This window comes from Oculina patagonica, chromosome 8 (genome assembly GCF_052425735.1).
Source record: "Oculina patagonica isolate OP01 chromosome 8, crgOcupat, whole genome shotgun sequence".
Lineage (NCBI taxonomy): Eukaryota > Metazoa > Cnidaria > Anthozoa > Scleractinia > Oculinidae > Oculina > Oculina patagonica.
The window spans coordinates 28,382,263-28,409,721 of NC_135765.1; the positions used below are offsets into that span (position 1 = coordinate 28,382,263).

The 27,459-nt window shown below is 48.9% G+C and overlaps 1 protein-coding gene across 1 annotated transcript; it reads left to right on the forward strand.

The window, feature by feature from the left end:
* Positions 1-1,962: 1,962 nt before the first annotated feature.
* Positions 1,963-26,957, forward strand: LOC144662489 (uncharacterized). The gene is made up of 11 exons (XM_078523302.1): positions 1,963-2,240; positions 3,960-4,211; positions 4,755-5,009; positions 5,524-5,599; positions 6,239-6,379; positions 7,085-7,203; positions 7,800-7,992; positions 8,534-8,677; positions 9,349-9,469; positions 25,615-25,727; positions 26,478-26,957. Exons 1-11 carry the CDS (start codon positions 2,194-2,196, stop codon positions 26,574-26,576), a joined length of 1,560 nt encoding a protein of 519 aa, XP_078379428.1. The 5' UTR covers positions 1,963-2,193; the 3' UTR covers positions 26,577-26,957.
* The last annotated feature ends 502 nt before the right edge of the window (positions 26,958-27,459 follow it).

Sequence of the window (27,459 nt, forward strand, 5' to 3'; positions counted from 1 at the left end):
CTCTGTATCCACTGCGTATCCACTCTCTACCCACTGCGTATCCACTCTGTATCCACTGCGTATCCACTCTTTATCCACTGCGTATCTACTCTGTATCCACTGCGTATCCACTTTGTATCCACTGCGTATCCACTCTCTACCCACTTCGTATCCACTCTGTATCCACTGCGTATCCACTCTGTATCCACTTCATATCCACTCTGTATCCACTGCGTAACCACTCTGTATCCACCGCGTATCCACTCTGTATGCACTGCGTATCCACTATCTATCCACTGCGTATCCACTCTCTACCCACTGCGTATCCACTCTGTATCCACTGCGTTTCCGCTCTGTATCCACTGCGTATTCACTCTCTACCCACTACGTATCCACTCTGTATCCACTGCGTATCCACTCTGTATTCACTGTGTATCCACTCTTTATCCACTCTGTATCCACTGCGTATATACTCTGTATCCACTGCGTATCCACTCTGTATCCACTGCGTATCCACTCTGTATCCACTGCGTATCCACTCTGTATCCACTGCGTATCCACTCTGTATTCACTGCGTATCCACTCTCTACCCACTGCGTATCAACTCTGTATCCACTGCGTATCCACTCTGTATCCACTGCGTATCCATTCCTTATCCACTGCGTATCCACTCTGTAACCAGTGCGTAACCACTCTGTATCCACTGCGTATCCACTCTGTATGCACTGCGTATCCACTATCTATCCACTGCGTATCCACTCTCTACCCACTTCGTATCCACTCTGTATCCACTGCGTATCCGCTCTGTATCCACTGCGTATCCACTCTCTACCCACTACGTATCCACTCTGTATCCACTGCGTATCTTCTCTTTATCCACTGCGTATCCACTCTGTATCCACTGCGTAACCACTCTGTATCCACTGCGTATCCACTCTGTATGCACTGCGTATCCACTATCTATCCACTGCGTATCCACTCTCTACCCAATGCGTATCCATTCTGTATCCACTGCGTTTCCGCTCTTTATCCACTGCGTATTCACTCTCTACCCACTACGTATCCACTCTCTACCCACTGCGTATCCACTCTGTATTCACTGCGTATCCACTCTGTATCCACTCTGTATCCACTGCGTATATACTCTGTATCCACTGCGTATCCACTCTGTATCCACTGCGTATCCACTCTGTATTCACTGCGTATCCACTCTTTATCCACTGCGTATCCACTCTCTACCCACTGCGTATCCACTCTGTATCCACTTCGTATCCGCTCTGTATCCACTGCGTATCCACTCTTTACCCACTACGTATCCACTCTGTATCCACTGCGTATCTTCTCTGTATCCACTGCGTATCCACTCTGTATCCACTTCGTATCCACTCTGTATCCACTGCGTATCCACTCTGTATCCACTGCGTATCTACTCTGTATCCACTGCGTATCCACTCTGTATCCACTGCGTATCCACTCTTTATGCACTGCGTATCCACTCTGTATGGGTGTTCTTAATGCACTTGTTCTTATACGCGGGTTTTTACTGTAATACAGAAATGACCTAAATCGAAATATTTTCAACCAAGCCCCACACGCTTTGTCGGAGTAGGGAACTGGGGCACGCTCTGTCGGAGTAGGGAACTGGGGCGCAGCATAACTTTCAAGATGGCATTCTCGTCCCCATAGCCTTTTCGTTTCTCTTAGCCGGCTTGGCACGAGAAAACGGAGGTCTCTGGGGACATAGGATTTTTGAATTAATTCGAATTTTTTGATTGGCTGTTTGGAACAAAGAATTCCTAAACGGTAGTCGAAAACGTAACGACTCTCTCATACATTCTCTTGAAACATCATGACTGCGACAGAAGACCGGAAGTCCTAGAACTAGGACTGGAAATTCTGTGTCCCCAGAACCCTTTGTTTCCTCGTGCCAAGGCCCAGCCGGCTAAGAGAAACGAAAGGGCTATGGGGACGAGAATGTCAAGATGGCTGCCCGGAAGGCTGAAAGTGAACTTTCGTGTCTATTAACGGGCTTCTCTTTGCACTTATAATGTTTTCCAACAGGCTAGAAGAGATGTAGAGCTTTCATTTGCTTAACTAAAGCAGCTATTAACTGGTAACAAATGAGACTACTTACGTGGTTATTATATTTTTACGGACTCGGAGCAAAAACTTTGACTTCAATAATGTTTCCAAGACAACTTCATCGTGTAAAATATGTCGGCATTTAATCCTCGAAAGAATCAGAATAGTGTACTGGAGAGGTAAGAGTGTCATGAATTTCGTTTGTTTTCTGCTAAAAGAATGCTTACTTGAAGGTTCAAATATAGGTAAAGCAATGGAGTATAATGTGCTATGGTCATTTAAAATGTGTTTGAAAAGTTTGCTCTAACCCCACCCCCTCCTTTCCTATTCAATGTTGAGTTACTACAATCTTGGACAAAACAGTTGGACCACTTAGCAAATTTCCACTTATCTAGCTAACAGAGTTCAGTTTTGCAACCCCTCTCCCACCCATTTCAATGTTGTTATTAAATGCTGTAGTGTTTTCAAAACAAAGCCTGTCAAACTGCAAACCTCAGGAAACAACATTAGGGGTGGGCGGCCCCAACATTGACCAAGGCAGGGCATTTGTGAAAAATGCGTGAAATGCATTTGCTTCAACTGGTTTTGTCCAAGATTGTAGCAACATTGCTGACACAAGATTATAATATGAGGTTCAAATGTTGATAGATGGAGCAGGGGTTCCTAAAACAATTCTAGAATGGTATACCTGCCAACTCTCACGCCTACGAGTTGAAAACTTCGATCTCACACCAACTCACGCTTACGAACCAATTTCTCACGCCTAGTCGAAAAATGTGAGTTATTACAACCAAAAATGTACATTTTCCAAAAATGTAATCTCAAACCAGTGTGAGAAAATAAAACTCCATGTAAAATGAGTTACAAAGTGATACCTTCCCCGAAATGACAGAGTTTTGACGAAAAAAAGTATTAGGAACAAAGTCGTGTTTACCAAAACACGTCCACGCACTGGGACGGGATATGTTCGGAACGTCTTCGGAATCTTCGGACGTTTTCGTTTTCACGCCTTTGACCCAGAAAAAGTTGGCAGGTATAGAATAGTGAATAACCTAATTATATTAAATAGAAATGACCTGGCGTATCCAATTAAACGTTCAACAATCGGACCTAATCAAACACCAATGATTCAACGTGATAATCAAACTTAATGGAACTCAAAATCAAAATTATTGGGTCAATTGAACAAAATCAACATTCGATTACTGAACAGTTGAATATCTAACAGTCGACAATGTTTGTTTTGTGGGTTTTCCAGAACATTCGATTGCCGAACTTCTTGTTTATATTGCGGACATTTTGTACAGTGTAACAAAAACCAGATTCCAAACAAAATTGCAGTGGATTGAGTTTGAGTTGTAAGCACTGCAATATTTAGAGGGACCATTCATTTCCCTTATCTTAAAGGGACTTTGTCACGGATTTTAACTGATTTTTGAACCGCTAAAATTTATATTTGTGTCGCTGGAAACCTAAAAATAATAGTCCATTTTTATTAAAAATTGGTATATAAGAGCTATGAAACTGTTAACCAGCATCTTTGGCTGCGGATGGCACGGATAGAAACAGATTGCGTTTCCGTGCGTCTTCGAAATATCGATATTTATAGCCGTAGCTTAATTTCTATCCAAATTAATTTCTATCCAAAGGGTTTCAAACCTTTGGAAACCGGGTTTCCAAAGGGTTTCTAAGTGACCTCAAACCCCCCGAAAAACGCTTTTATCGATAAGCCGTGTTTTCCCATGGAGGGTCACATATTCCTTTAGATGTTCAAAGATAATGTTTATAAATTTTGGATTAAGTTACCTACCACTAATTTCAGAAACGTTTAGACCAAAAATCTTTGAAATCCCAGTGACATAGTCCCTTTAACCTTATGAATACAAATTCTGTACTAGGCTGAGGGACAGAGAAAGGAGCAGGGACTGGGCCACACTAGACAAGTCATACAGAAATCGATCATGGTCTGCTGAATCCTATAAAGGAGAAAAATATGTGTCGCCAAGGAAACCACCTAGCCCACAGTATCTACCGAGACTTGAGAACCGACCAGCTTCTGTGGATTCAAGTTACGATCAGGATTTAAAGCGTGGAAATCTACGTGTGATTCCTCCAGTCACTGTTGGACAACAAAATGGTGAATTCGCAAGGTTACTGAGGAATATGTAATTTTTGTTACTCTTTCTCTCTTCTTGTGTAAACATTTGACATACTTCAACTGCAAGCGACCCAGAGGGGGTACTCAGGATTTTAAGTGATGGGGATGATCGAATGGGGGCAAAAATCAAGACCCAAAAAACTCCCCAAGTCTTCCAACATAACCCAAGAAAATCCCTAGTATATCAAAAATTGACCACTCAAAAATGAACAGCAAATCATGTTTGTTTGTACTTTATTCGCAGAACTACGCAGCCAAGATCTTCAGATTGTTTTTAATACCCAAAAACATCCCTACTTAAATAAAAAAAAAATACTGCCAAATTTTCCTACCCAAAAAAATCCTGGAATCGAAAATTTCAGACCCCAAAAAATCCTTCTATCATCCCCGTCATTTAAAATCCCGAGTACACCCCCTGGGGCAAGCGAAAATAGTTTTTGTAGATGAAAAATATCTTTCTCTTAATCAGCACTTAGAGTTGATAATAAACCGGTAGTAAAATCTTTTACTTATTTTTATTTGCATTCTTATTCAGGGATGTACCGGTACATACCAAGGGGAAGGATGCAAAACAAGAAAGATTAGCCCTTCAAAACCAATATGGAGATTATTCATATCCAGCATTGCCATCTTACTATCCCCACCCATCCATGGCACCCCCAACCCACCCTCCTCTGATGTACCCAGTCCCTATGATTCCGGTGCATCCAATTTATGCTCCTTGGCCTGCACCTCAGCCTGGTTTTAGCGGCATTTACAATGGCCCTACTTACAGAGGACCTGCTGGAAGGTAAGGAATACAAAGCTTTTCCTGCAGGTTTTTTTATGTTTGTTGGAGCAGGGTTCGGACAGGTCATGGAAAACCTGGAAAGTCATGGAATTCTAGAAGTCATTTCCCAGGCCTTGAAAGTCATGGAATTGAAGTTTGGGTCATGGATAGTCATGGAAAATAGCATTGATTGTTCAAAATAAATCAGGGAGGTTGCTTTTTGTGAAGAAAAGGGTAAAAACGTACCCGAAATCAAGATAATTTTAGAAAATGTCCAGGAAAAATGGTCAAATTTAGGTCTTGGAAAACTTTGAAAAGTCAGGAGTCATAAAACGAACCCATTGTAGAAGATAGAAAGCAGTGTTCTAAGTTCATTTTGTTATGAGAGCTCATAGTCAGAACGGTCAATGGCAAGAAGGATTTTTCACTAGTTTTATTTTACAGATTTAGATTTTGTGGGTTTTACTAGATCTTAATGAGTTTTGCCTTCATTTCTTTAGTTCATTTCTTAATGATTTTCTCTTTCTCTTATTAGACCCCCTTACCAGTTAACAAGATCTCAAGCAGCTGTGATACTGCAAAAATATGTGCGGGGATGGCGAGTGAGAAAGGTATGTCAGGCCATGTGGCCCAAACTGCCAGAGCTTATTCTGGTTTCCAAAGAATTAAGTGACTAGTAGTACTTCTACTTCCAGGGGCGGATACAGGGGAGGGGGGGGGGGGGGTGGATAGGGTGGATATCCACCCCCCATTTTTCAGTAAAAAAAATTTCGAAATGTCACTTTATTTGAGATAGAAAATAAATAAAGAAAGAAAAATTAGCTCTCGCTCATGTCTGGTTGTTGTTACGCCACGTTTCGCCACTTAGGGTTAGGGTTAGGGTTAGGGTTAGGGTTAGGCCCTAATGGTCTGCCATCCACCCCCCCCTTTTGAAATCTTGGATCCGCCCCTGACTTCCCTCTGGAAAGGATTCTAGTCCTTTGCAGGGTTTCGCCCTAGCATTTAATTCACTGTGCACTACCCAATTTTATACACCTGGGTGAAGAGAGGCTCTGTCAGAGTAGAGAGTCAGAGTGTTCTTCGTCTCACCGAAGAACACAACACAATGACCCCAATTTTGCAGCCAGGGCTTGAAACTGGGCCACTAGATCTGAAGCCCATGTTGCTTACCATTAGGACACTGCATCCCCCACAAAGCATATACCCCAAGAGTAATGAATTTATCACAAATCTTTGTTTGGTTTTTGCAGGGTCCACAGTTTGCACTCTGGCGCTACATGTGCAACAAGAAATATTCCAGAAGATTTACCGAAGAACTGATTGACAGCTTCTTAAGAGAAGAAATCATTCCGGATATCTTGATTGACATTTTCTCTGGTAAAAAGTTCTTGGTGAGCATAACAACGCAGAATTTTATAATTTCTTTTGTTAACTTTATACACCGTGAACATGCAGAAAACATGTGCTTATGTGTATGTAGGTTAAAACACAAGTCAGAGTAATTTTAGATCATGATTCAAAACTAAAATTATTACCATAAAATTCTGATTAATAAGCATCCCACCTCTCCGAAGTAAGTCCTTGTGAGAATAAGCCCCACAAATCTCAGATGCGAAAATTCTTCCAATGATACGCCTCCCTTCCCAGAATATAAGCCCATGGCATACTTAGACTTGGCTATTACAGAGGATATATTAACCTCCTTCAATTAGGATATAATAGACAATATAATTAACTTCCTCCAATTTTAAGTCCCCCTATTTTATCATGGTGTACACTCTCATAGACTATAGAAATGTAGTTATGTAAATGCGAGATAATATCTTTTTTTCCGAGCTTTAACTAAAAAAAGCCGAGATTAAAAAACGAAAAACAAATCCCCCCATGTGTAGTACACGACTCTCACGAAGACCATTTTTATTGTGAATGAGACTTTTGTGTTTAAATAAAGTTTGAACATTTTTCATGAACAGACATTATCTAATCTAACTGGTCTATAGGAGTAGAGACCATGGAAAAATGTGGTCATTATGTTAAATAACTTAATCAATAACTTCTTTTATCAGTAACTGATTATATATTTTTTTCAATGACAGTCTGTTGAAGATCCAAGATACAAAGTGAGTGAGAGAGTTTGCAGAGAAATTCTTCATCAGGAGGTTACTGTCTTTATTCAAGAGATTGCTCTTGGTGTGTATTATTCTCATGGAGGAAGGTGAGCTGCAAATTGAAGTAATTGTTTCTCCACCCAGGTTATTGAGGTATATAAATGGGTACCAGCAAATTTAAAGGGTTATGTCACAAGAGATATCGCAGATTTTTGGTCTAAACTGTTCTGCAATTAGTGGAAGGCAACTTAACCCATAAAAAACAATATCTTTGAACATCTAAAGGAAGATATAACCTTAATTTGTTGATAGAAATCAAGCTACAGCTATAAGTATCAATTTTTTGAAGACACGGGGAAACAATTTGAAAACGTTTGCTTAACGTTTTCAAATTGTAATCTGTTTCCATCCACACCATCCGCAGCCAAAAATGCTAGTTAGCAGTTTCAGTGCTCTATTATAGCAAGTTTTAATAAAAAATGGACTACTACTGCTAGGTTTGATGCGACATAAATATAAATTTTGGCTGTTTAAAAATCTGGTAAAATCTGTGACATAGTCCCTTAAATGTTAGGGTAACCCTGCGCTAGACTTGCATCCCATCTGGGGGGAAGTAGAAATTCTCCTAGTTGCTCGATGTGACAGAAACCAGATAAGTTCAAACATAGACTTTACCTTACCTTGATTTTTTTGTCATACACAGTTCTTTGTCCAGAAGAGACCCTCTTTTCAAAGTGTGCGACAATATTGTAAATGAAGTTGTAAGAGAATCAACAACTCAACTTGTACGTTCTGCAGTAGATGAATTGGTTGTAGGTCACATGACTGTAATTAAGTCTGGTGATTGGCTGGAAGACTTTATTTTGGAGACAATCCAGCCCATGCTTCCAAGAGTGGTAAGGGCATTCCTTAGTTTGGTTATTGAAGTATACAAAAGTCAGGGGCGCCCAACGAGAAAATTTTACTATAGGTGTCGGAACACCATTTATTTGTTATAAGCGTCCTTTGTGTGCGATTTAAAGCCTTATTTTTAAATGTTAAAAAAGTGCATCTTCTCGGATACGCTAGCTGGACATTCAAACTTCAGAAAATTTTAGGGAACGAAACATTACTAACAGAATTTATGAACCACTGTTGGCTTCTCGAAAATCTTAGCCTGCCTTTTTTGGTACCCAAAACGACATTTTTCTCTCTCCGAAAACAACAGGCATTACTTTTTCCATGTCACGAACGTTTGAGCTAAAGATATCTCCAGTGTATCGTCACACTTTAATCCAAACATTACAGGCGATCATAGGTCTTCTGAACAGATATTCACCGAAATGGTCTGTTGGGTGCTCCTGAAAAGTGTAGTCAAATCAAATTCAGCAATCACTTGCAGACAGACACTTGTAATGCATGCTGACTAATTCCACAATTTTGTTATGCGCACCACAGGTAACTGAAGCAATGCAGGGTTTCCAGTATGATGTAGTTGTTGATAACATCATTGATGAGGTCATGGAACCTCAGTTGAGACAAGCTATTACCGAGGCTTGGCGTGATGTGGTAGAGGTTGACAGAAATAAACAGGTTAAAAAGGTAAGCTCCAGAAAAAACTCTGTCCCACAACTTTTCCACAAGTCCATCATTTTTATGAGGCATGAGCGTTTCACAAAAGCGAGACGCCAGTATTTGATAAGACAGTATGAGCGTGACATGCAAGTATATGGTAGCGGCCTTGCGTTCCGTGTATGCGATGTGCTAGCTTCACACAAGCGTATAAACTGGCGCAAATTCTGAAAGATAGGAATGGAAAGCCCTTTGTTTTGCTCAGAGAACATCAGTCTCTGAATCAAGTTGACCATAAGGTTCGTTCACATAGAATCACAGACTCTTCTTGGTAATAAAAGATTGACTGCTTGTGATGGTACAGGGACGTTGAATTTATATCCCATAGATGAAACTGGTTCTAAACGGTGGGATTTTTTTGGAGTTCTTTTAAAAACCTTTCCTTTCCCCTTATTTTTTTTCCTTTTCTTTTTTTTGTTTCATTCTCCAGAACCTTATTCTATGGGTGGGAGGGTTCGGTCATATTAAATGGGACGTCCCAAGACTTCGATGCCGTTGCAGTTGCTGGGAATGGTGAAAACTTGAGAATGTCTTGAGTTTTCAGGGGTCTAGTAAAGAAAGCCTGTTGATCCAGGGTGTAGTCAAGCAGGCCTGTTGCAGACTACATAAGCACTGACCTCATTTCTCTGCTCTCTTGCCAGGTTTCTGTGTATGCTGAGGATCACATGCTTGACGCCTTGTGCCTTCAGCACCTTCTGAGTCAATTAACAGGAGATAATCTGTCTCTTTACTTCAGAGACTACACAGATCAGGCATTAGATGGTAAGTCAACAAGAAAAAAGGCGATTTGCCGAGCATTTTTTAATTGCATGTGGCTGCTTAGGGTTTCCGGCTTTACCTCGCTGTAAAAGACTCCCAACTGAGGTCATCACACATTTAATATATAACAAAGTATAGATGAAGTCCCAAAAAATCATTACTTGGCTCTTACAGAAGTTCTCAGTTGTTCTGTAATTCTTTGTCGGTGAAGACTGGTCCTCTTAGTTCTTCTAGTTCTAATGGTTCTCATAGTTCCCTTGAATCTCCTGGTTCGCATGGTTCACATCATTGTCGTTGTTCTCCTGTTTCTTGTGGTTCCCCTGGTTCTTGTGGCTCTCATAGTTCTCGTGGTTGTTGTGGTTCCTCTGGTTCTTATGGCTTTCCTGGTTTCCATGATTCTTGTGGTTCTTGTAGTTCTCCAAGATCTCGTGATTCCCTTGGTTCTCGTGGTTCTCCTGGGTCTTCTAGTACTCCTGGTTCACCTAGTGCTTCTGGTTCTCCTGGTTCACCTGGTTATCCAGGTTCACTTAGTGTTCATGGTTCTCCTGGTTCACCTGGTGCTCCTGGTTCACCTGGTTCTCTGTTCTCGTGGTTCTCCTGCTTCACCTGGTTCTCCTGGTTCTCCTGGTTCACCTGGTTCACCTGGTGCTCCTGGTTCTCCTGGTTCACCTGGTTCACCTAGATCTCCTGGTTCACTTAGTGTTCTTCCTGGTTCACTTAGGGTTCTCCTGGTTCACCTAGTTCTCCTCGTTCTCCTGGTTCACCTGGTTCTCGTGGTTCTCGTTGTTCTCCTGGTTCTCCTGGATTACCTGGCTGGGTTACCTTGTGGTTCTCCTGGTTCCCGTGGTTCACCTGGTTCCCGTGGTTCCTGTGGTTCTCGTGGTTCACCTTGTTCTCGTGGTTCCCGTGGTTCCCATGGTTCCCGTGGTTCTCCTGGTTCCCGTGGTTCTCGTGGTTCCCGTGGTTCCCATGGTTCTCCTGGTTCCCGTGGTTCCCGTGGATCTCCTGGTTCCCGTGGTTCTCGTGGTTCCCGTGGTTCTCCTGGTTCTCGTTGTTCTCCTGGTTCTCGGTGGTTCCCGTGGTTCCCGTGATTCCCTTGGTTCTCGTGGTTCTCCTGGGTCTTCTAGTACTCCTGGTTCACCTAGTGTTCATGGTTCTCCTGGTTCACCTGGTTATCCAGGTTCACCTGGTTCTCTTGGTTCTCCTGGTTCACCTGGTTCTCCTGCTTCACCTGTTCTCCTGTTCTCTGTTCTCCTGGTTCTCCTGGTTCTCCTGGTTCACCTGGTTCACCTGGTGCTCCTGGTTCTCCTGGTTCTCCTGGTTCACCTGGTTCACCTGGATCTCCTGGTTCACTTAGTGTTCTTCCTGGTTCACTTATGGTTCTCCTGGTTCACCTAGTTCTCCTCGTTCTCCTGGTTCACCTGGTTCTCGTGGTTCTCGTTGTTCTCCTGGTTCTCCTGGATTACCTGGTTCTCCTGGTTCTCCTGGATTACCTGGTTCTCCTGGTTCTTGTGGTTCTCCTGGCTCCCGTGGTTCACCTGGTTCCCGTGGTTCCCGTGGTTCACCTGGTTCCCGTGATTCCCGTGGTTCCCGTGGTTCACCTGGTTCCCGTGGTTCTCGTGGTTCCGTGGTTCTCCTGGTTCTCCTGGTTCCCGTGGTTCCCGTGGTTCTCCTGGTTCCCGTGGTTCTCGTGGTTCCCGTGGTTCTCCTGGTTACTGTGGTTCTCCTGGTTCTCGTTGTTCTCGTGGTTCCCGTGGTTCCCGTGGTTCCCGTGGTTCTCATGGTTCCCGTGGTTCTCCTGGTTCTCCTGGTTCCCGTGGTTCCCGTGGTTCCCGTGGTTCTCCTGGTTACTGTGGTTCTCCTGGTTCTCGTGGTTCCCGTGGTTCCCGTGGTTCCCGTGGTTCTCCTGGTTCTCGTTGTTCTCCTGGTTCCCGTGGTTCCCGTGGTTCCCGTGGTTCTCTTGGTTCCCGTGGTTCTCCTGGTTCTCGTTGTTCTCCTGGTTCCCGTGGTTCCCGTGGTTCCCGTGGTTCTCGTGGTTCTCGTGGTTCTCCTGGTTCCCGTGGTTCCCGTGGTTCACCTGGTTCCCGTGGTTCCCGTGATTCACCTGGTTCCCGTGGTTCACCTGGTTCTCCTGGTTCTTGTGGTTCCCGTGGTTCCCGTGGTTCAAGTTGTTCTCGTGGTTCCCATGGTTCACCTGGTTCCCGTGGTTCCTGTGGTTCCTGTGGTTCTCGTGGTTCCCGTGGTTCCAGTGGTTCTCCTGGTTCCCATGGTTCCCGTGGTTCACCTGGTTCTCGTGGTTCCCGTGGTTCTCCTGGTTCCCGTGGTTCCCGTGGTTCTCGTGGTTCCCGTGGTTCCAGTGGTTCTCCTGGTTCCCATGGTTCCCGTGGTTCACCTGGTTCCCGTGGTTCTCCTGGTTCTTGTGGTTCTCCTGGTTCCCGTGGTTCTCCTGGTTTCCGTGGTTCTCCTGGTTCCCGTGGTTCTCGTGGTTCTCTTGGTTCTCCTGGTTCCCGTGGTTCTCCTGGTTCTTGTGGTTCTCCTGGTTCCCGTGGTTCTCCTGGTTCCCGTTGTTCTCGTGGTTCCCGTGGTTCTCCTGGTTCTCTTGGTTCTCCTGGTTCTTGTGGTTCTCCTGGTTCCCGTGGTTCTCCTGGTTCCCGTGGTTCTCCTGGTTCCCGTGGTTCTCGTGGTTCTCCTGGTTCCCATGGTTCTTGTGGTTCACCTGGTTCCAGTGGTTCTCCTGGTTCTCGTGGTTCCCGTGGTTCTCCTTGTTCCCGTGGTTCTCTTCGTTCTCCTGGTTCTTGTGGTTCTCGTGGTTCCAGTGGTTCTCCTGGTTCTCTTGGTTCTCCTGGTTCTTGTGGTTCTCCTGGTTCCCGTGGTTCTCCTGGTTCCCGTAGTTCTCCTGGTTCCCGTGGTTCTCGTGGTTCTCCTGGTTCCCGTGGTTCTTGTGGTTCACCTGGTTCCAGTGGTTCTCCTGGTTCTCGTGGTTCCTGTGGTTCTCCTGGTTCCCGTGGTTCTCTTGGTTCTCCTGGTTCTTGTGGTTCTCCTGGTTCCCGTGGTTCTCCTGGTTTTTGTGGTTCCCGTGGTTCTCCTGGTTCCCGTGGTTCTCCTGGATCCCGTGGTTCTCCTGGTTCCCGTGGTTCCCGTGGTTCTCCTGGTTCCCGTGGTTCCCGTGGTTCTCCTGGTTCCCGTGGTTCTCCTGGTTCCAGTGGTTCTCGTGGTTCCCGTGGTTCTCCTGGTTCCTGTGGTTCTCCTGGTTCCCGTGGTTCTCCTGGTTCCCGTGGTTCTCGTGGTTCCCATGGTTCTCCTGGTTCCCGTGGTTCTCCTGGTTCCCATGGTTCTCCTGGTTCCCGTGGTTCTCGTGGTTCCCGTGGTTCCCGTGGTTCTCCTGGTTCCAGTGGTTCTCCTGGTTCCCGTGGTTCTCCTGGTTCTTGTGGTTCTCCTGGTTCCCTTGGTTCCCGTGGTTCCCGTGGTTCTTGTGGTTCTCCTGGTTCCCGTGGTTCCCGTGGTTCACCTGGTTCCCGTGGTTCTCCTGGTTCTTGTGGTTCTCCTGGTTCACCTGGTTCCCATGGTTCTTGTGGTTCTCCTGGTTCCCGTGGTTCCCGTGGTTCTCCTGGTTCCCGTGGTTCCCGTGGTTCTCGTGGTTCCTGTGGTTCCCGTGGTTCTGGTTCCCATGGTTCCCGTGGTTCACCTGGTTCCCGTGGCTCTCCTGGTTCTTGTGGTTCTCCTGGTTCCCGTGGTTCTCCTGGTTTTTGTGGTTCTCCTGGTTCCCGTGGTTCTCCTGGTTCCTGTGGTTCTCCTGGTTCCTGTGGTTCTCGTGGTTCCTGTGGTTCTCCTGTTTCTTGTGGTTCTCCTGGTTCTCTTGGTTCTCCTGGTTCCCGTGGTTCTCCTGGTTCTTGTGGTTCTCCTGGTTACCGTGGTTCCCGTGGTTCTCCTGGTTCCCGTGGTTCTCCTTGTTCCCATGGTTCTCGTGGTTCCCGTGGTTCCCGTGGTTCCCGTGGTTTTCCTGGTTTCCGTGGTTCCCGTGGTTCTCCTGGTTCTCGTTGTTCTCCTGGTTCCCGTTGTTCCCGTGGTTCTCCTGGTTCCCGTGGTTCTCGTGGTTCACCTGGTTCCCGTGGTTCCTGTAGTTCACCTGGTTCTCGTGGTTCCGGTGGTTCCCGTGGTTCTCCTGGTTCCCGTGGTTCTCTTGGTTCTCCTGGTTCCCGTGGTTCTCCTGGTTCCCGTGGTTCTCTTGGTTCTCCTGGTTCCCATGGTTCTCCTGGTTCTTGTGGTTCTCCTGGTTCTCCTGGTTCCCGTGGTTCCCGTGGTTCTCCTGGTTCTCCTGGTTCCCGTGGTTCTCCTGGTTCCAGTGGTTCTCCTGGTTCCCGTGGTTCTCTTGGTTCTCCTGGTTCCCGTGGTTCTCCTGGTTCTTGTGGTTCTCCTGGTTCCAGTGGTTCTCGTGGTTCCCGTGGTTCTCCTGGTTCCAGTGGTTCTCCTGGTTCCCGTGGTTCTCCTGGTTCTTGTGGTTCCCGTGGTTCTCCTGGTTCTCGTGGTTCCCGTGGTTCTCCTGTTCTCATGGTTCCAGTGGTTCTCCTGGTTCTTGTGGTTCCCGTTGTTCTCCTGGTTCTCGTGGTTCCCGTGGTTCTCCTTGTTCTCGTGGTTCTCATGGTTCTCGTGGTTCCCGTGGTTCTCGTGGTTCACCTGGTTCTTGTGGTTTTCGTGGTTCTCCTGGTTCACCTGGTTGTCCTGGTTCCCGTGGTTCTCGTGGTTCCCGTGGTTCTCCTGGTTGTCGTGGTTCTCGTGGTTCACCTGGTTGTCGTGGTTTTCGTTGTTCTCCTGGTTCACCTGGTTGTCCTGGTTCCCGTGGTTCTCGTGGTTCTAGTGGTTCTCCTGGTTCTCCTGGTTCTCGTGGTTCCTGTGGTTCCATTGGTTCTCCTGGTTCACCTGGTTGTCCTGGTTTCCGTGGTTCTCCTGGTTCTCCTGGTTCTCGTGGTTCAACTGGTTCTCGTGGTTCTCCTGGTTCTTCTGGTTCCCGTGGTTCTCCTGGTTCTCGTGGTTCCCGTGGTTCTCCTGGATGTCGTGGTTCTCTTGGTTCTCGTGGTTCTCGTGGTTCTCGTGGTTCCCGTGGTTCCCGTGGTTCTCGTGGTTCATCTGGTTCCTGTGGTTCTCCTGGTTCTCCTGGTTCTCCCGGTTCACCTGGTTCACCTGGTTCTCATAGTTCTCTTGGTTCTCCTGGTTTACCTGGTTCTCCTGGTTCTTCGGTTCTCCTGGTTCTTCAGGTTCACTTAGGTTGGACTCTGTTAGTGTTCTCCTGTTCACTTAGTGTTCCTGGTTCTTTTTGTGTTCTCCTGGTTCTCTTGGTTCTCCTGGTTCCCGTGGTTCTCCTGGTTCTTGTGGTTACCGTGGTTACCGTGGTTACCGTGGTTCTCCTGGTTCCCGTGGTTCTCCTGGTTCCCGTGGTTCTCCTGGTTCCCATGGTTCTCGTGGTTCCCGTGGTTCTTCTGGTTCCCGTGGTTTTCCTGGTTTCCGTGGTTCCCGTGGTTCTCCTGGTTCTCGTTGTTCTCCTGGTTCCCGTTGTTCCCGTGGTCCTCCTGGTTCCCGTGGTTCTCGTGGTTCACCTGGTTCCCGTGGTTCCTGTGGTTCACCTGGTTCTCGTGGTTCCGGTGGTTCCCGTGGTTCCCGTGGTTCTCCTGGTTCCCGTGGTTCTCTTGGTTCTCCTGGTTTCCGTGGTTCTCCTGGTTCCCGTTGTTCTCTTGGTTCTCCTGGTTCCCGTGGTTCTCCTGGTTCTTGTGGTGCTCCTGGTTCTCCTGGTTCTCCTGGTTCCCGTGGTTCCCGTGGTTCTCCTGGTTCCCGTGGTTCTCCTGGTTCCCGTGGTTCCCATGGTTCTCCTGGTTCTAGTGGTTCTCCTGGTTCCCGTGGTTCTCTTGGTTCTCCTGGTTCCCGTGGTTCTCCTGGTTCTTGTGGTTCTCCTGGTTCCAGTGGTTCTCGTGGTTCCCGTGGTTCTCCTGGTTCCCGTGGTTCTCCTGGTTCCCGTGGTTCCCGTGGTTCTCCTGGTTCCCGTGGTTCACCTGGTTCCCGTGGTTCTCGTGGTTCCGTGGTTCTCCTGGTTCTCCTGGTTCCCGTGGTTCCCGTGGTTCTCCTGGTTCCCGTGGTTCTCGTGGTTCCCGTGGTTCTCCTGGTTACTGTGGTTCTCCTGGTTCTCGTTGTTCTCGTGGTTCCCGTGGTTCCCGTGGTTCCCGTGGTTCTCATGGTTCCCGTGGTTCTCCTGGTTCTCCTGGTTCCCGTGGTTCCCGTGGTTCCCGTGGTTCTCCTGGTTACTGTGGTTCTCCTGGTTCTCGTGGTTCCCGTGGTTCCCGTGGTTCCCGTGGTTCTCCTGGTTCTCGTTGTTCTCCTGGTTCCCGTGGTTCCCGTGGTTCTCTTGGTTCCCGTGGTTCTCCTGGTTCTCGTTGTTCTCCTGGTTCCCGTGGTTCCCGTGGTTCTCCTGGTTCTCGTGGTTCTCCTGGTTCCCGTGGTTCCCGTGGTTCACCTGGTTCCCGTGGTTCCCGTGGTTCACCTGGTTCCCGTGGTTCACCTGGTTCTCCTGTTCTTGTGGTTCCCGTGGTTCCCGTGTCAATGTTCTCGTGGCCCATGGTTCACCTGGTTCCCGTGTCGTGGTTCCTGTGGTTCTCGTTGTTCCCGTGGTTCCAGTGGTTCTCCTGGTTCCCATGGTTCCCGTGGTTCACCTGGTTCTCGTGGTTCCCGTGGTTCTCCTGGTTCCCGTGGTTCCCGTGGTTCCTGTGGTTCTCGTGGTTCCCGTGGTTCCAGTGGTTCTCCTGGTTCCCATGGTTCCCGTGGTTAACCTGGTTCCCGTGGTTCTCCTGGTTCTTGTGGTTCTCCTGGTTCCCGTGGTTCTCCTGGTTTCCGTGGTTCTCCTGGTTCCCGTGGTTCTCGTGGTTCTCTTGGTTCTCCTGGTTCCCGTGGTTCTCCTGGTTCTTGTGGTTCTCCTGGTTCCCGTGGTTCTCCTGGTTCCCGTTGTTCTCGTGGTTCCCGTGGTTCTCCTGGTTCTCTTGGTTCTCCTGGTTCTTGTGGTTCTCCTGGTTCCCGTGGTTCTCCTGGTTCCCGTGGTTCTCCTGGTTCCCGTGGTTCTCGTGGTTCTCCTGGTTCCCATGGTTCTTGTGGTTCACCTGGTTCCAGTGGTTCTCCTGGTTCTCGTGATTCCCGTGGTTCTCCTGGTTCCCGTGGTTCTCTTGGTTCTCTTGGTTCTTGTGGTTCTCGTGGTTCCAGTGGTTCTCCTGGTTCTCTTGGTTCTCCTGGTTCTTGTGGTTCTCCTGGTTCCCGTGGCTCTCCTGGTTCCCGTGGTTCTCCTGGTTCCCGTGGTTCTCGTGGTTCTCCTGGTTCCCGTGGTTCTTGTGGTTCACCTGGTTCCAGTGGTTCTCCTGGTTCTCGTGGTTCCTGTGGTTCTCCTGGTTCCCGTGGTTCTCTTGGTTCTCCTGGTTCTTGTGGTTCTCCTGGTTCCCGTGGTTCTCCTGGTTCTTGTGGTTCCCGTGGTTCTCCTGGTTCCCGTGGTTCTCCTGGATCCCGTGGTTCTCCTGGTTCCCGTGGTTCCCGTGGTTCTCCTGGTTCCCGTGGTTCTCCTGGTTCCCGTGGTTCTCCTGGTTCCAGTGGTTCTCGTGGTTCCCGTGGTTCTCCTGGTTCCCGTGGTTCTCCTGGTTCCCGTGGTTCTCGTGGTTCCCATGGTTCTCCTGGTTCTCCTGGTTCCCGTGGTTCTCCTGGTTCCCATGGTTCTCCTGGTTCCCGTGGTTCTCGTGGTTCCCGTGGTTCCCGTGGTTCTCCTGGTTCCAGTGGTTCTCCTGGTTCCCGTGGTTCTCCTGGTTCTTGTGGTTCTCCTGGTTCCCTTGGTTCCCGTGGTTCCCGTGGTTCTTGTGGTTCTCCTGGTTCCCGTGGTTCCCGTGGTTCACCTGGTTCCCGTGGTTCTCCTGGTTCTTGTGGTTCTCCTGGTTCACCTGGTTCCCATGGTTCTTGTGGTTCTCCTGGTTCCCGTGGTTCCCGTGGTTCTCCTGGTTCCCGTGGTTCCCGTGGTTCTCGTGGTTCCTGTGGTTCCCGTGGTTCTGGTTCCCATGGTTCCCGTGGTTCACCTGGTTCCCGTGGCTCTCCTGGTTCTTGTGGTTCTCCTGGTTCCCGTGGTTCTCCTGGTTTTTGTGGTTCTCCTGGTTCCCGTGGTTCTCCTGGTTCCTGTGGTTCTCCTGGTTCCTGTGGTTCTCGTGGTTCCTGTGGTTCTCCTGTTTCTTGTGGTTCTCTTGGTTCTCCTGGTTCCCGTGGTTCTCCTGGTTCTTGTGGTTCTCCTGGTTACCGTGGTTCCCGTGGTTCTCCTGGTTCCTGTGGTTCTCCTTGTTCCCATGGTTCTCGTGGTTCCCGTGGTTCCCGTGGTTCCCGTGGTTTTCCTGGTTTCCGTGGTTCCCGTGGTTCTCCTGGTTCTCGTTGTTCTCCTGGTTCCCGTTGTTCCCGTGGTTCTCCTGGTTCCCGTTGTTCTCGTTTTCACCTGGTTCCCGTGGTTCCTGTGGTTCACCTGGTTCTCGTGGTTCCGGTTGTTCCCGTGGTTCTCTTGGTTCTCCTGGTTCCCGTGGTTCTCCTGGTTCCCGTGGTTCTCTTGGTTCTCCTGGTTCCCATGGTTCTCCTGGTTCTTGTGGTTCTTTTGGTTCTCCTGGTTCCTGTGGTTCCCGTGGTTCTCCTGGTTCTCCTGGTTCCCGTGGTTCTCCTGGTTCCCGTGGTTCTCCTGGTTCCCGTGGTTCTCCTGGTTCCCGTGGTTCTCTTGGTTCTCCTGGTTCCCGTGGTTCTCCTGGTTCTTGTGGTTCTCCTGGTTCTCCTGGTTCCTGTGGTTCCCGTGGTTCTCCTGGTTCTCCTGGTTCCCGTGGTTCTCCTGGTTCCAGTGGTTCTCCTGGTTCCCGTGGTTCTCTTGGTTCTCCTGGTTCCCGTGGTTCTCCTGGTTCCCGTGGTTCTCCTGGTTCCCGTGGTTCTCCTGGTTCCCGTGGTTCTCCTGGTTCCCGTGGTTCCCGTGGTTCTCCTGGTTCCAGTGGTTCTCCTGGTTCCCGTGGTTCTCCTGGTTCTTGTGGTTCCCGTGGTTCTCCTGGTTCTCGTGGTTCCCGTGGTTCTCCTGTTCTCATGGTTCCAGTGGTTCTCCTGGTTCTTGTGGTTCCCGTTGTTCTCCTGGTTCTCGTGGTTCCCGTGGTTCTCCTTGTTCTCGTGGTTCTCATGGTTCTCGTGGTTCCCGTGGTTCTCGTGGTTCACCTGGTTCTTGTGGTTTTCGTGGTTCTCCAGGTTCACCTGGTTGTCCTGGTTCCCGTGGTTCTCGTGGTTCCCATGGTTCTCCTGGTTCACCTGGTTGTCCTGGTTCCCGTGGTTCTCGTGGTTCTAGTGGTTCTCCTGGTTCTCCTGGTTCTCGTGGTTCCTGTGGTTCCATTGGTTCTCCTGGTTCACCTGGTTGTCCTGGTTTCCGTGGTTCTCCTGGTTCTCCTGGTTCTCGTGGTTCAACTGGTTCTCGTGGTTCTCCTGGTTCTTCTGGTTCCCGTGGTTCTCCTGGTTCTCGTGGTTCCCGTGGTTCTCCTGGTTCTTGTGGTTCTCCTGGTTCTCCTGGTTCTCCTGGTTCCCGTGGTTCCCGTGGTTCTCCTGGTTCCCGTGGTTCTCCTGGTTCCCGTGGTTCTCTTGGTTCTCCTGGTTCCCGTGGTTCTCCTGGTTCTTGTGGTTCTCCTGGTTCCAGTGGTTCTCGTGGTTCCCGTGGTTCTCCTGGTTCCCGTGGTTCTCCTGGTTCCCGTGGTTCCCGTGGTTCTCCTGGTTCTCGTGGTTCTCCTGGTTCCCGTGGTTCCCGTGGTTCACCTGGTTCCCGTGGTTCACCTGGTTCCCGTGGTTCACCTGGTTCTCCTGGTTCTTGTGGTTCCCGTGGTTCCCGTGGTTCAAGTGGTTCTCGTGGTTCCCATGGTTCACCTGGTTCCCGTGGTTTCTGTGGTTCCTGTGGTTTTCGTGGTTCCCGTGGTTCCAGTGGTTCTCCTGGTTCCCATGGTTCCCGTGGTTCACCTGGTTCTCGTGGTTCCCGTGGTTCTCCTGGTTCCCGTGGTTCCCGTGGTTCCTGTGGTTCTCGTGGTTCCCGTGGTTCCAGTGGTTCTCCTGGTTCCCATGGTTCCCGTGGTTAACCTGGTTCCCGTGGTTCTCCTGGTTCTTGTGGTTCTCCTGGTTCCCGTGGTTCTCCTGGTTTCCGTGGTTCTCCTGGTTCCCGTGGTTCTCGTGGTTCTCTTGGTTCTCCTGGTTCCCGTGGTTCTCCTGGTTCTTGTGGTTCTCCTGGTTCCCGTGGTTCTCCTGGTTCCCGTTGTTCTCGTGGTTCCCGTGGTTCTCCTGGTTCTCTTGGTTCTCCTGGTTCTTGTGGTTCTCCTGGTTCCCGTGGTTCTCCTGGTTCCCGTGGTTCTCCTGGTTCCCGTGGTTCTCGTGGTTCTCCTGGTTCCCATGGTTCTTGTGGTTCACCTGGTTCCAGTGGTTCTCCTGGTTCTCGTGATTCCCGTGGTTCTCCTGGTTCCCGTGGTTCTCTTGGTTCTCCTGGTTCTTGTGGTTCTCGTGGTTCCAGTGGTTCTCCTGGTTCTCTTGGTTCTCCTGGTTCTTGTGGTTCTCCTGGTTCCCGTGGCTCTCCTGGTTCCCGTGGTTCTCCTGGTTCCCGTGGTTCTCGTGGTTCTCCTGGTTCCCGTGGTTCTTGTGGTTCACCTGGTTCCAGTGGTTCTCCTGGTTCTCGTGGTTCCTGTGGTTCTCCTGGTTCCCGTGGTTCTCTTGGTTCTCCTGGTTCTTGTGGTTCTCCTGGTTCCCGTGGTTCTCCTGGTTCTTGTGGTTCCCGTGGTTCTCCTGGTTCCCGTGGTTCTCCTGGATCCCGTGGTTCTCCTGGTTCCCGTGGTTCCCGTGGTTCTCCTGGTTCCCGTGGTTCTCCTGGTTCCCGTGGTTCTCCTGGTTCCAGTGGTTCTCGTGGTTCCCGTGGTTCTCCTGGTTCCCGTGGTTCTCCTGGTTCCCGTGGTTCTCGTGGTTCCCATGGTTCTCCTGGTTCTCCTGGTTCCCGTGGTTCTCCTGGTTCCCATGGTTCTCCTGGTTCCCGTGGTTCTCGTGGTTCCCGTGGTTCCCGTGGTTCTCCTGGTTCCAGTGGTTCTCCTGGTTCCCGTGGTTCTCCTGGTTCTTGTGGTTCTCCTGGTTCCCTTGGTTCCCGTGGTTCCCGTGGTTCTTGTGGTTCTCCTGGTTCCCGTGGTTCCCGTGGTTCACCTGGTTCCCGTGGTTCTCCTGGTTCTTGTGGTTCTCCTGGTTCACCTGGTTCCCATGGTTCTTGTGGTTCTCCTGGTTCCCGTGGTTCCCGTGGTTCTCCTGGTTCCCGTGGTTCCCGTGGTTCTCGTGGTTCCTGTGGTTCCCGTGGTTCTGGTTCCCATGGTTCCCGTGGTTCACCTGGTTCCCGTGGCTCTCCTGGTTCTTGTGGTTCTCCTGGTTCCCGTGGTTCTCCTGGTTTTTGTGGTTCTCCTGGTTCCCGTGGTTCTCCTGGTTCCTGTGGTTCTCCTGGTTCCTGTGGTTCTCGTGGTTCCTGTGGTTCTCCTGTTTCTTGTGGTTCTCTTGGTTCTCCTGGTTCCCGTGGTTCTCCTGGTTCTTGTGGTTCTCCTGGTTACCGTGGTTCCCGTGGTTCTCCTGGTTCCTGTGGTTCTCCTTGTTCCCATGGTTCTCGTGGTTCCCGTTCTTCCCGTGGTTCCCGTGGTTTTCCTGGTTTCCGTGGTTCCCGTGGTTCTCCTGGTTCTCGTTGTTCTCCTGGTTCCCGTTGTTCCCGTGGTTCTCCTGGTTCCCGTGGTTCTCGTTTTTCACCTGGTTCCCGTGGTTCCTGTGGTTCACCTGGTTCTCGTGGTTCCGGTTGTTCCCGTGGTTCTCCTGGTTCCCGTGGTTCTCTTGGTTCTCCTGGTTCCCGTGGTTCCCGTGGTTCTCCTGGTTCCCGTGGTTCTCTTGGTTCTCCTGGTTCCCATGGTTCTCCTGGTTCTTGTGGTTCTCCTGGTTCTCCTGGTTCCTGTGGTTCCCGTGGTTCTCCTGGTTCTCCTGGTTCCCGTGGTTCTCCTGGTTCCCGTGGTTCTCCTGGTTCCCGTGGTTCTCCTGGTTCCCGTGGTTCTCTTGGTTCTCCTGGTTCCCGTGGTTCTCCTGGTTCTTGTGGTTCTCCTGGTTCTCCTGGTTCCTGTGGTTCCCGTGGTTCTCCTGGTTCTCCTGGTTCCCGTGGTTCTCCTGGTTCCAGTGGTTCTCCTGGTTCCCGTGGTTCTCTTGGTTCTCCTGGTTCCCGTGGTTCTCCTGGTTCCCGTGGTTCTCCTGGTTCCCGTGGTTCCCGTGGTTCTCCTGGTTCCAGTGGTTCTCCTGGTTCCCGTGGTTCTCCTGGTTCTTGTGGTTCCCGTGGTCCTCCTGGTTCTCGTGGTTCCCGTGGTTCTCCTGTTCTCATGGTTCCAGTGGTTCTCCTGGTTCTTGTGGTTCCCGTTGTTCTCCTGGTTCTCGTGGTTCCCGTGGTTCTCCTTGTTCTCGTGGTTCTCATGGTTCTCGTGGTTCCCGTGGTTCTCGTGGTTCACCTGGTTCTTGTGGTTTTCGTGGTTCTCCTGGTTCACCTGGTTGTCCTGGTTCCCGTGGTTCTCGTGGTTCCCGTGGTTCTCCTGGTTCACCTGGTTGTCCTGGTTCCCGTGGTTCTCGTGGTTCTAGTGGTTCTCCTGGTTCTCCTGGTTCTCGTGGTTCCTGTGGTTCCATTGGTTCTCCTGGTTCACCTGGTTGTCCTGGTTTCCGTGGTTTACCTGGTTCTCCTGGTTCTCGTGGTTCAACTGGTTCTCGTGGTTCTCCTGGTTCTTCTGGTTCCCGTGGTTCTCCTGGTTCTCGTGGTTCCCGTGGTTCTCCTGGTTCTTGTGGTTCTCCTGGTTCTCCTGGTTCTCCTGGTTCCCGTGGTTCCCGTGGTTCTCCTGGTTCCCGTGGTTCTCCTGGTTCCCGTGGTTCTCTTGGTTCTCCTGGTTCCCGTGGTTCTCCTGGTTCTTGTGGTTCTCCTGGTACCAGTGGTTCTCGTGGTTCCCGTGGTTCTCCTGGTTCCAGTGGTTCTCCTGGTTCCAGTGGTTCTCCTGGTTCCCGTGGTTCTCCTGGTTCTTGTGGTTTCCGTGGTTCTCCTGGTTCTCGTGGTTCCCGTGGTTCTCCTGGTTCTTGTGGTTCCCGTTGTTCTCCTGGTTCTCGTGGTTCCCGTGGTTCTCCTTGTTCTCGTGGTTCTCATGGTTCTCGTGGTTCTCGTGGTTCCCGTGGTTCTCGTGGTTCACCTGGTTCTTGTGGTTTTCGTGGTTCTCCTGGTTCACCTGGTTGTCCTGGTTCCCGTGGTTCTCGTGGTTCCCGTGGTTCTCCTGGTTGTCGTGGTTCCCGTGGTTCTCGTGGTTCACCTGGTTCTCGTGGTTTTCGTTGTTCTCCTGGTTCACCTGGTTGTCCTGGTTCCCGTGGTTCTCGTGGTTTTAGTGGTTCTCCTGGTTCTCCTGGTTCACCTGGTTCTCGTGGTTCCTGTGGTTCCCGTGGTTCTCCTGGTTCACCTGGTTGTCCTGGTTTCCGTGGTTCTCCTGGTTCTCCTCGTTCTCCTGGTTCACCTGGTTCTCGTGGTTCTCGTTGTTCTCCTGGTTCTCCTGGATTTCCTGGTTCTCCTGGTTCTCCTGGATTACCTGGTTCTCCTGGTTCTCCTGGTTCTTCTGGTTCCCGTGGTTCTCCTGTTCTCGTGGTTCCCGTGGTTCTCCTGGATGTCGTGGTTCTCTTGGTTCTCGTGGTTTTCGTGGTTCTCGTGGTTCCCGTGGTTACCGTGGTTCCCGTGGTTCTCGTGGTTCATCTGGTTCCTGTGGTTCTCCTGGTTCTCCTGGTTCTCCCGGTTCACCTGGTTCACCTGGTTCTCGTAGTTCTCCTGGTTCTCCTGGTTTACCTGGTTCTCCTGGTTCTTCGGTTCTCCTGGTTCTTCAGGTTCACTTAGTGTTCTTGGATCATCTGGTTAGTGTTCTCCTGGTTCACTTAGTGTTCCTGGTTCTTTTTGTGTTCTCCTGGTTCACCTGGTTCTCCTGGTTCTCCTGGTTCACGTGGTTCTCCTGGCTCTCCTGGTTCACCTGGTTCACGTGGTTCTCCTAGTTCACCTGGTTCTCCAGGTTCACGTTGTTATCCTGGTTCACCTGGTTCTCCTGGTTCACGTGGTTCTCCTGGTTCTCCTGGTTTTCCTGGTTCACGTGGTTCTCCTGGTTCACGTGGTTCACCTGGTTCTCCAGGTTCACGTGGTTCTCCTGGTTCACGTGGTTCTCCTGGTTCACCTGGTTCACCTGGTTCTCCAGGTTCACCTGGTTCACGTGGTTCTCCTGTTTCTTCTGGTTCACCTGGTTCACCTGGTTCTCCTGGTTCTCCTGGTTCTCCTGGTTCACGTGGTTCTCCTGGTTCACGTGGTTCTCCTAGTTCACCTGGTTCTTCAGGTTCACGTGGTTCTCCTGGTTCACCTGGGTCTCCTGGTTCACCTGGTTCTCCAGGTTCACCTGGTTCACCTGGTTCTCCTGGTTCACGTGGTTCTCCAGGTTCACCTGGTTCACCTGGTGCTCCTGGTTCACGTGGTTCTCCAGGTTCACGTGGTTCTCCTGGTTCACCTGGTTCTCCTGGTTCACCTGGTTCACCTGGTTCACCTGGTTCTCCTGGTTCACCTGGTTCACCTGGTTCACCTGGTTCACCTGGTTCACCTGGTTCACCTGGTTCACCTGGTTCATCTGGTTCTCCTGGTTCACCTGTTTCACCTGGTTCTTCTGGTTCTCCTGGTTCTCCTGGTTCACCTGGTTCTCCTGGTTCTCCTGGTTGTCCTGGTTCACCTGGTTGTCCTGGTTGTCCTGGTTCACCTGGTTGTCCTTGTTCTCCAGGTTCACTTAGTGTTCCTGGTTCTCTTGGTTTAGCTGGTTCTCCTGGTTCACCTGGTTCTCCTTGTTTACCTGGTTCTCCTGGTTCTCCTTGTTCACGTGGTTCTCTTAGTGTTCTCCAGGTTCACTTAGTGTTCACCTGGTTCTCCTTGTTCTCCTGGTTCTCCTGATTCACCTGGTTCACCGGGTTTTCCTGGTTCTCCTGGTTCTCCTGGTTCTACTGGTTCCCCGGGTTCTCCTGGTTTACCAGGCTCTCCTGGTTCACCTGGTTCTCCTGGTTCTCTTGGTTTTTCTGGTTCACTTTGGTTCTCCTGGGTCACCTGGCTCACCTGGCTGTCTTGGGTCTCCTAGTTCACCTGGTTCACCTGGTTCACCTGGTTCTAAGGTTCTCCTGGTTCTTCTGGTTTTCCTGGTTCACTTGGTTCTCCTGGGTCACCTGGTTCTCCGGGTTCTCCTGGTTCACCTAGTTCACCTGGTTCTCCTGGTATTCCTGGTTCACTTGGTTCTCCTGGTTCACCTGGTTCTCCTGCTTCTCCTGGTTCACCAGGTTCTCCAAATTTATCTGGTCTTCCTGGTTCTCCTGGTTCTGCTGGTTCACCTGGTTCACCTGGTTCCTCCGGTTCTTTTCATTCGCATGGTTCACCTGGTTTTCGTTGTTCTTGTCAGTTGTTTTTGTTGTTTTTTCCTGGTTCTTGTGGTTCTCGTGTTTCTCAGGTTCTTGTGGTTCTTGAAGACTAGTAAAGGATTGGAACTAGGCGGATTTGAAGAATAACGAGGACTAGACGAACCAGAAGAATTACAGAACTGCTATACTTCATAATATATGACGTTAATTGTATGGTGACGTCAGTTGAGAGGTTTTTACACTGAGATAAAGTCGGTTGCCGTTTGTGGAGCAACTTGCGCTAATCAATCAGAGGAAACAAGCTAACCTTCCAACCAATCAGGGACATGGGTGTCATGCCTTTTCTAGCGTTTGGCACAGGTTACATGTGTTCCTGGGTTTTTCTATCAGTAGCCACTGGTAACCGGTTGTAAATTTTCACACATTTTATCCTTGCGAGCCCGCTTTCCCCAATTCCATACCGTAGTTTCCCCTCTCGTCCCAGAACATATTGAGGTACCCGTTTCGTATCACGTACAATACATGCTTTTTTGTTAAAGTTTGCATCAGCTGTGATAAGTTTTGTGATGAACTTGTGTTGTAGTCTTTGTACATCGTCAAAAAGATTCCTAGATTAATAGACTAAAATGCAACTTCCTGTCTCCATGCAGGCATAATTTGTGGATCGCTGACTCAGCAGTACTTAGCGGTGAATGATGAACAAGAAGCAACACAGAGTAACTCAGTTGTGAAAGAATTCCACGAAGACGTTTTCTGTGACGTAGTAAGTACAAAAGTATAGCCACATTGCATTCACTAGTCTGGTCTCGGCTAGTCATTACGTTCACCGTAAAACTCCACTTTTTCTGATGATCTCGGTGGAAAGTAGATAACTAACTCTTCAGATCGTTTTGTTGTTATAGAGTGTGTTCATGGCGGCCATATTGGAGGAGTGAAACGAAAGTATGATTCCCCTTTGGGAAAAAAATTCATTTTTATGCAAATATCTTTATTGTTTCATTCCTCCAACATGGCCGCCACGAACACACTCTATTGTAAGAAATTTGTTTAGATATATTTTTTAATTTTGAACTCACGTGTTTCTAGTTTAGGCTTTAGACGTGACGTGCCAAGAGATTTGTAAACCAATCAAATTTTGCAGCTTGAATGAATGAATGAAAAACTTTATTAGTGTCAAAACCACATAGCTAGGGAAGATTCCCTTACTAATTTGGGGACACATGATTTAAAAAAATACAATTGACAATATTTAAAATTGTGTAAAACATCAATAGTGATATCCAAAATCTAATACTTATCTTGCTAATCTTATAATTTGAAGATAGTTGGTCTAAAAGTGTAAAAATTGAATTATAATCGCTCAAAAGTTGATGTAAAAAATGATATTATACTGAATAGTAATTTAAGATGAGCAGAGAACAGCCCTTGCAACAGCTTATATTTAGCTGAGTACTTTGACAAGGCTCTTCATACTTGCCAATCACTTAAACAAGTTTTTCTTTCTCGCTTCTAGGCTTTGGATGTTCTATTAGAAGAACTGACAGGACATCTAGATGAAGACATACAAGAGTTGCTTGAACGTGAAAAACAAAGAAACACGTTCGATCTTTAGGATCTTCAAGTTGTTTGTAAACAGACTCATTTCAGTCCGTTTGTGAGACATTCAATCAGTCAGCCAGACAAACAGATAGTCAGTCAGTCAGTCAGTCAGTCAGTCAGCCAGTCAGACAGACAGTCAGACAGACAGACAGACAGACAGACAGTCAGTCAGTCACTTTCTGCAGTCGTGTTACATAGTTTCTGCCTGTCTGTCAGTCACTGAATGATGTAGCCTTCGCTGTAGGGAAAGCGGTAAAACTATTTGAGAGTCTACGGTATTTATAAAAACATAAAGATTGTAAATATTTTTAAATGTCAGGTCGGAAATAATTTATTTTTATTCTTTCTTCGCGATGCAATCTTGTATATTATTGAAGTGAGAAGGGAAAAAATAAAACATTGCGTATCATTTCAAAGCTTTCCTGTAAAAGTATAATTGAAAAATCATGAAATGTGTCTAATCAGAAGCATATCACCTTATGCTTCTGGTCTAATTTGTAAGCACCCTTTTGATTGTAAACAACCGTTGCTATGGACGTTGCTATGTTAGAGTATCGCTACTAGCGGGCAGATTTCGTAATTTAAAGACACATCAATGCGAAATTAGAGCAAAATTCTTTGCAAACTAAATACGTTTCGCAAATGCTTAGAGATTGTAACCGTTCATGTTTAAAAAAATGGGTATAAGACCACCTTAAGGAAACAAATTTCGACCAATAGCGACGATGTCAAAATTATGTATGTTTGACCAAGTTTATAAAGGGGTTTTCAGCAGGGTGACCTTTATTCAGGGGCACCCAACGAGACATTTTACCAAAGGTGTCAAAACACCGTTGTTACGTTATAAGTGTCCTATTTGTGCGTTTTAAAGCCTTATTTTTAAACGCTAAGAAAAG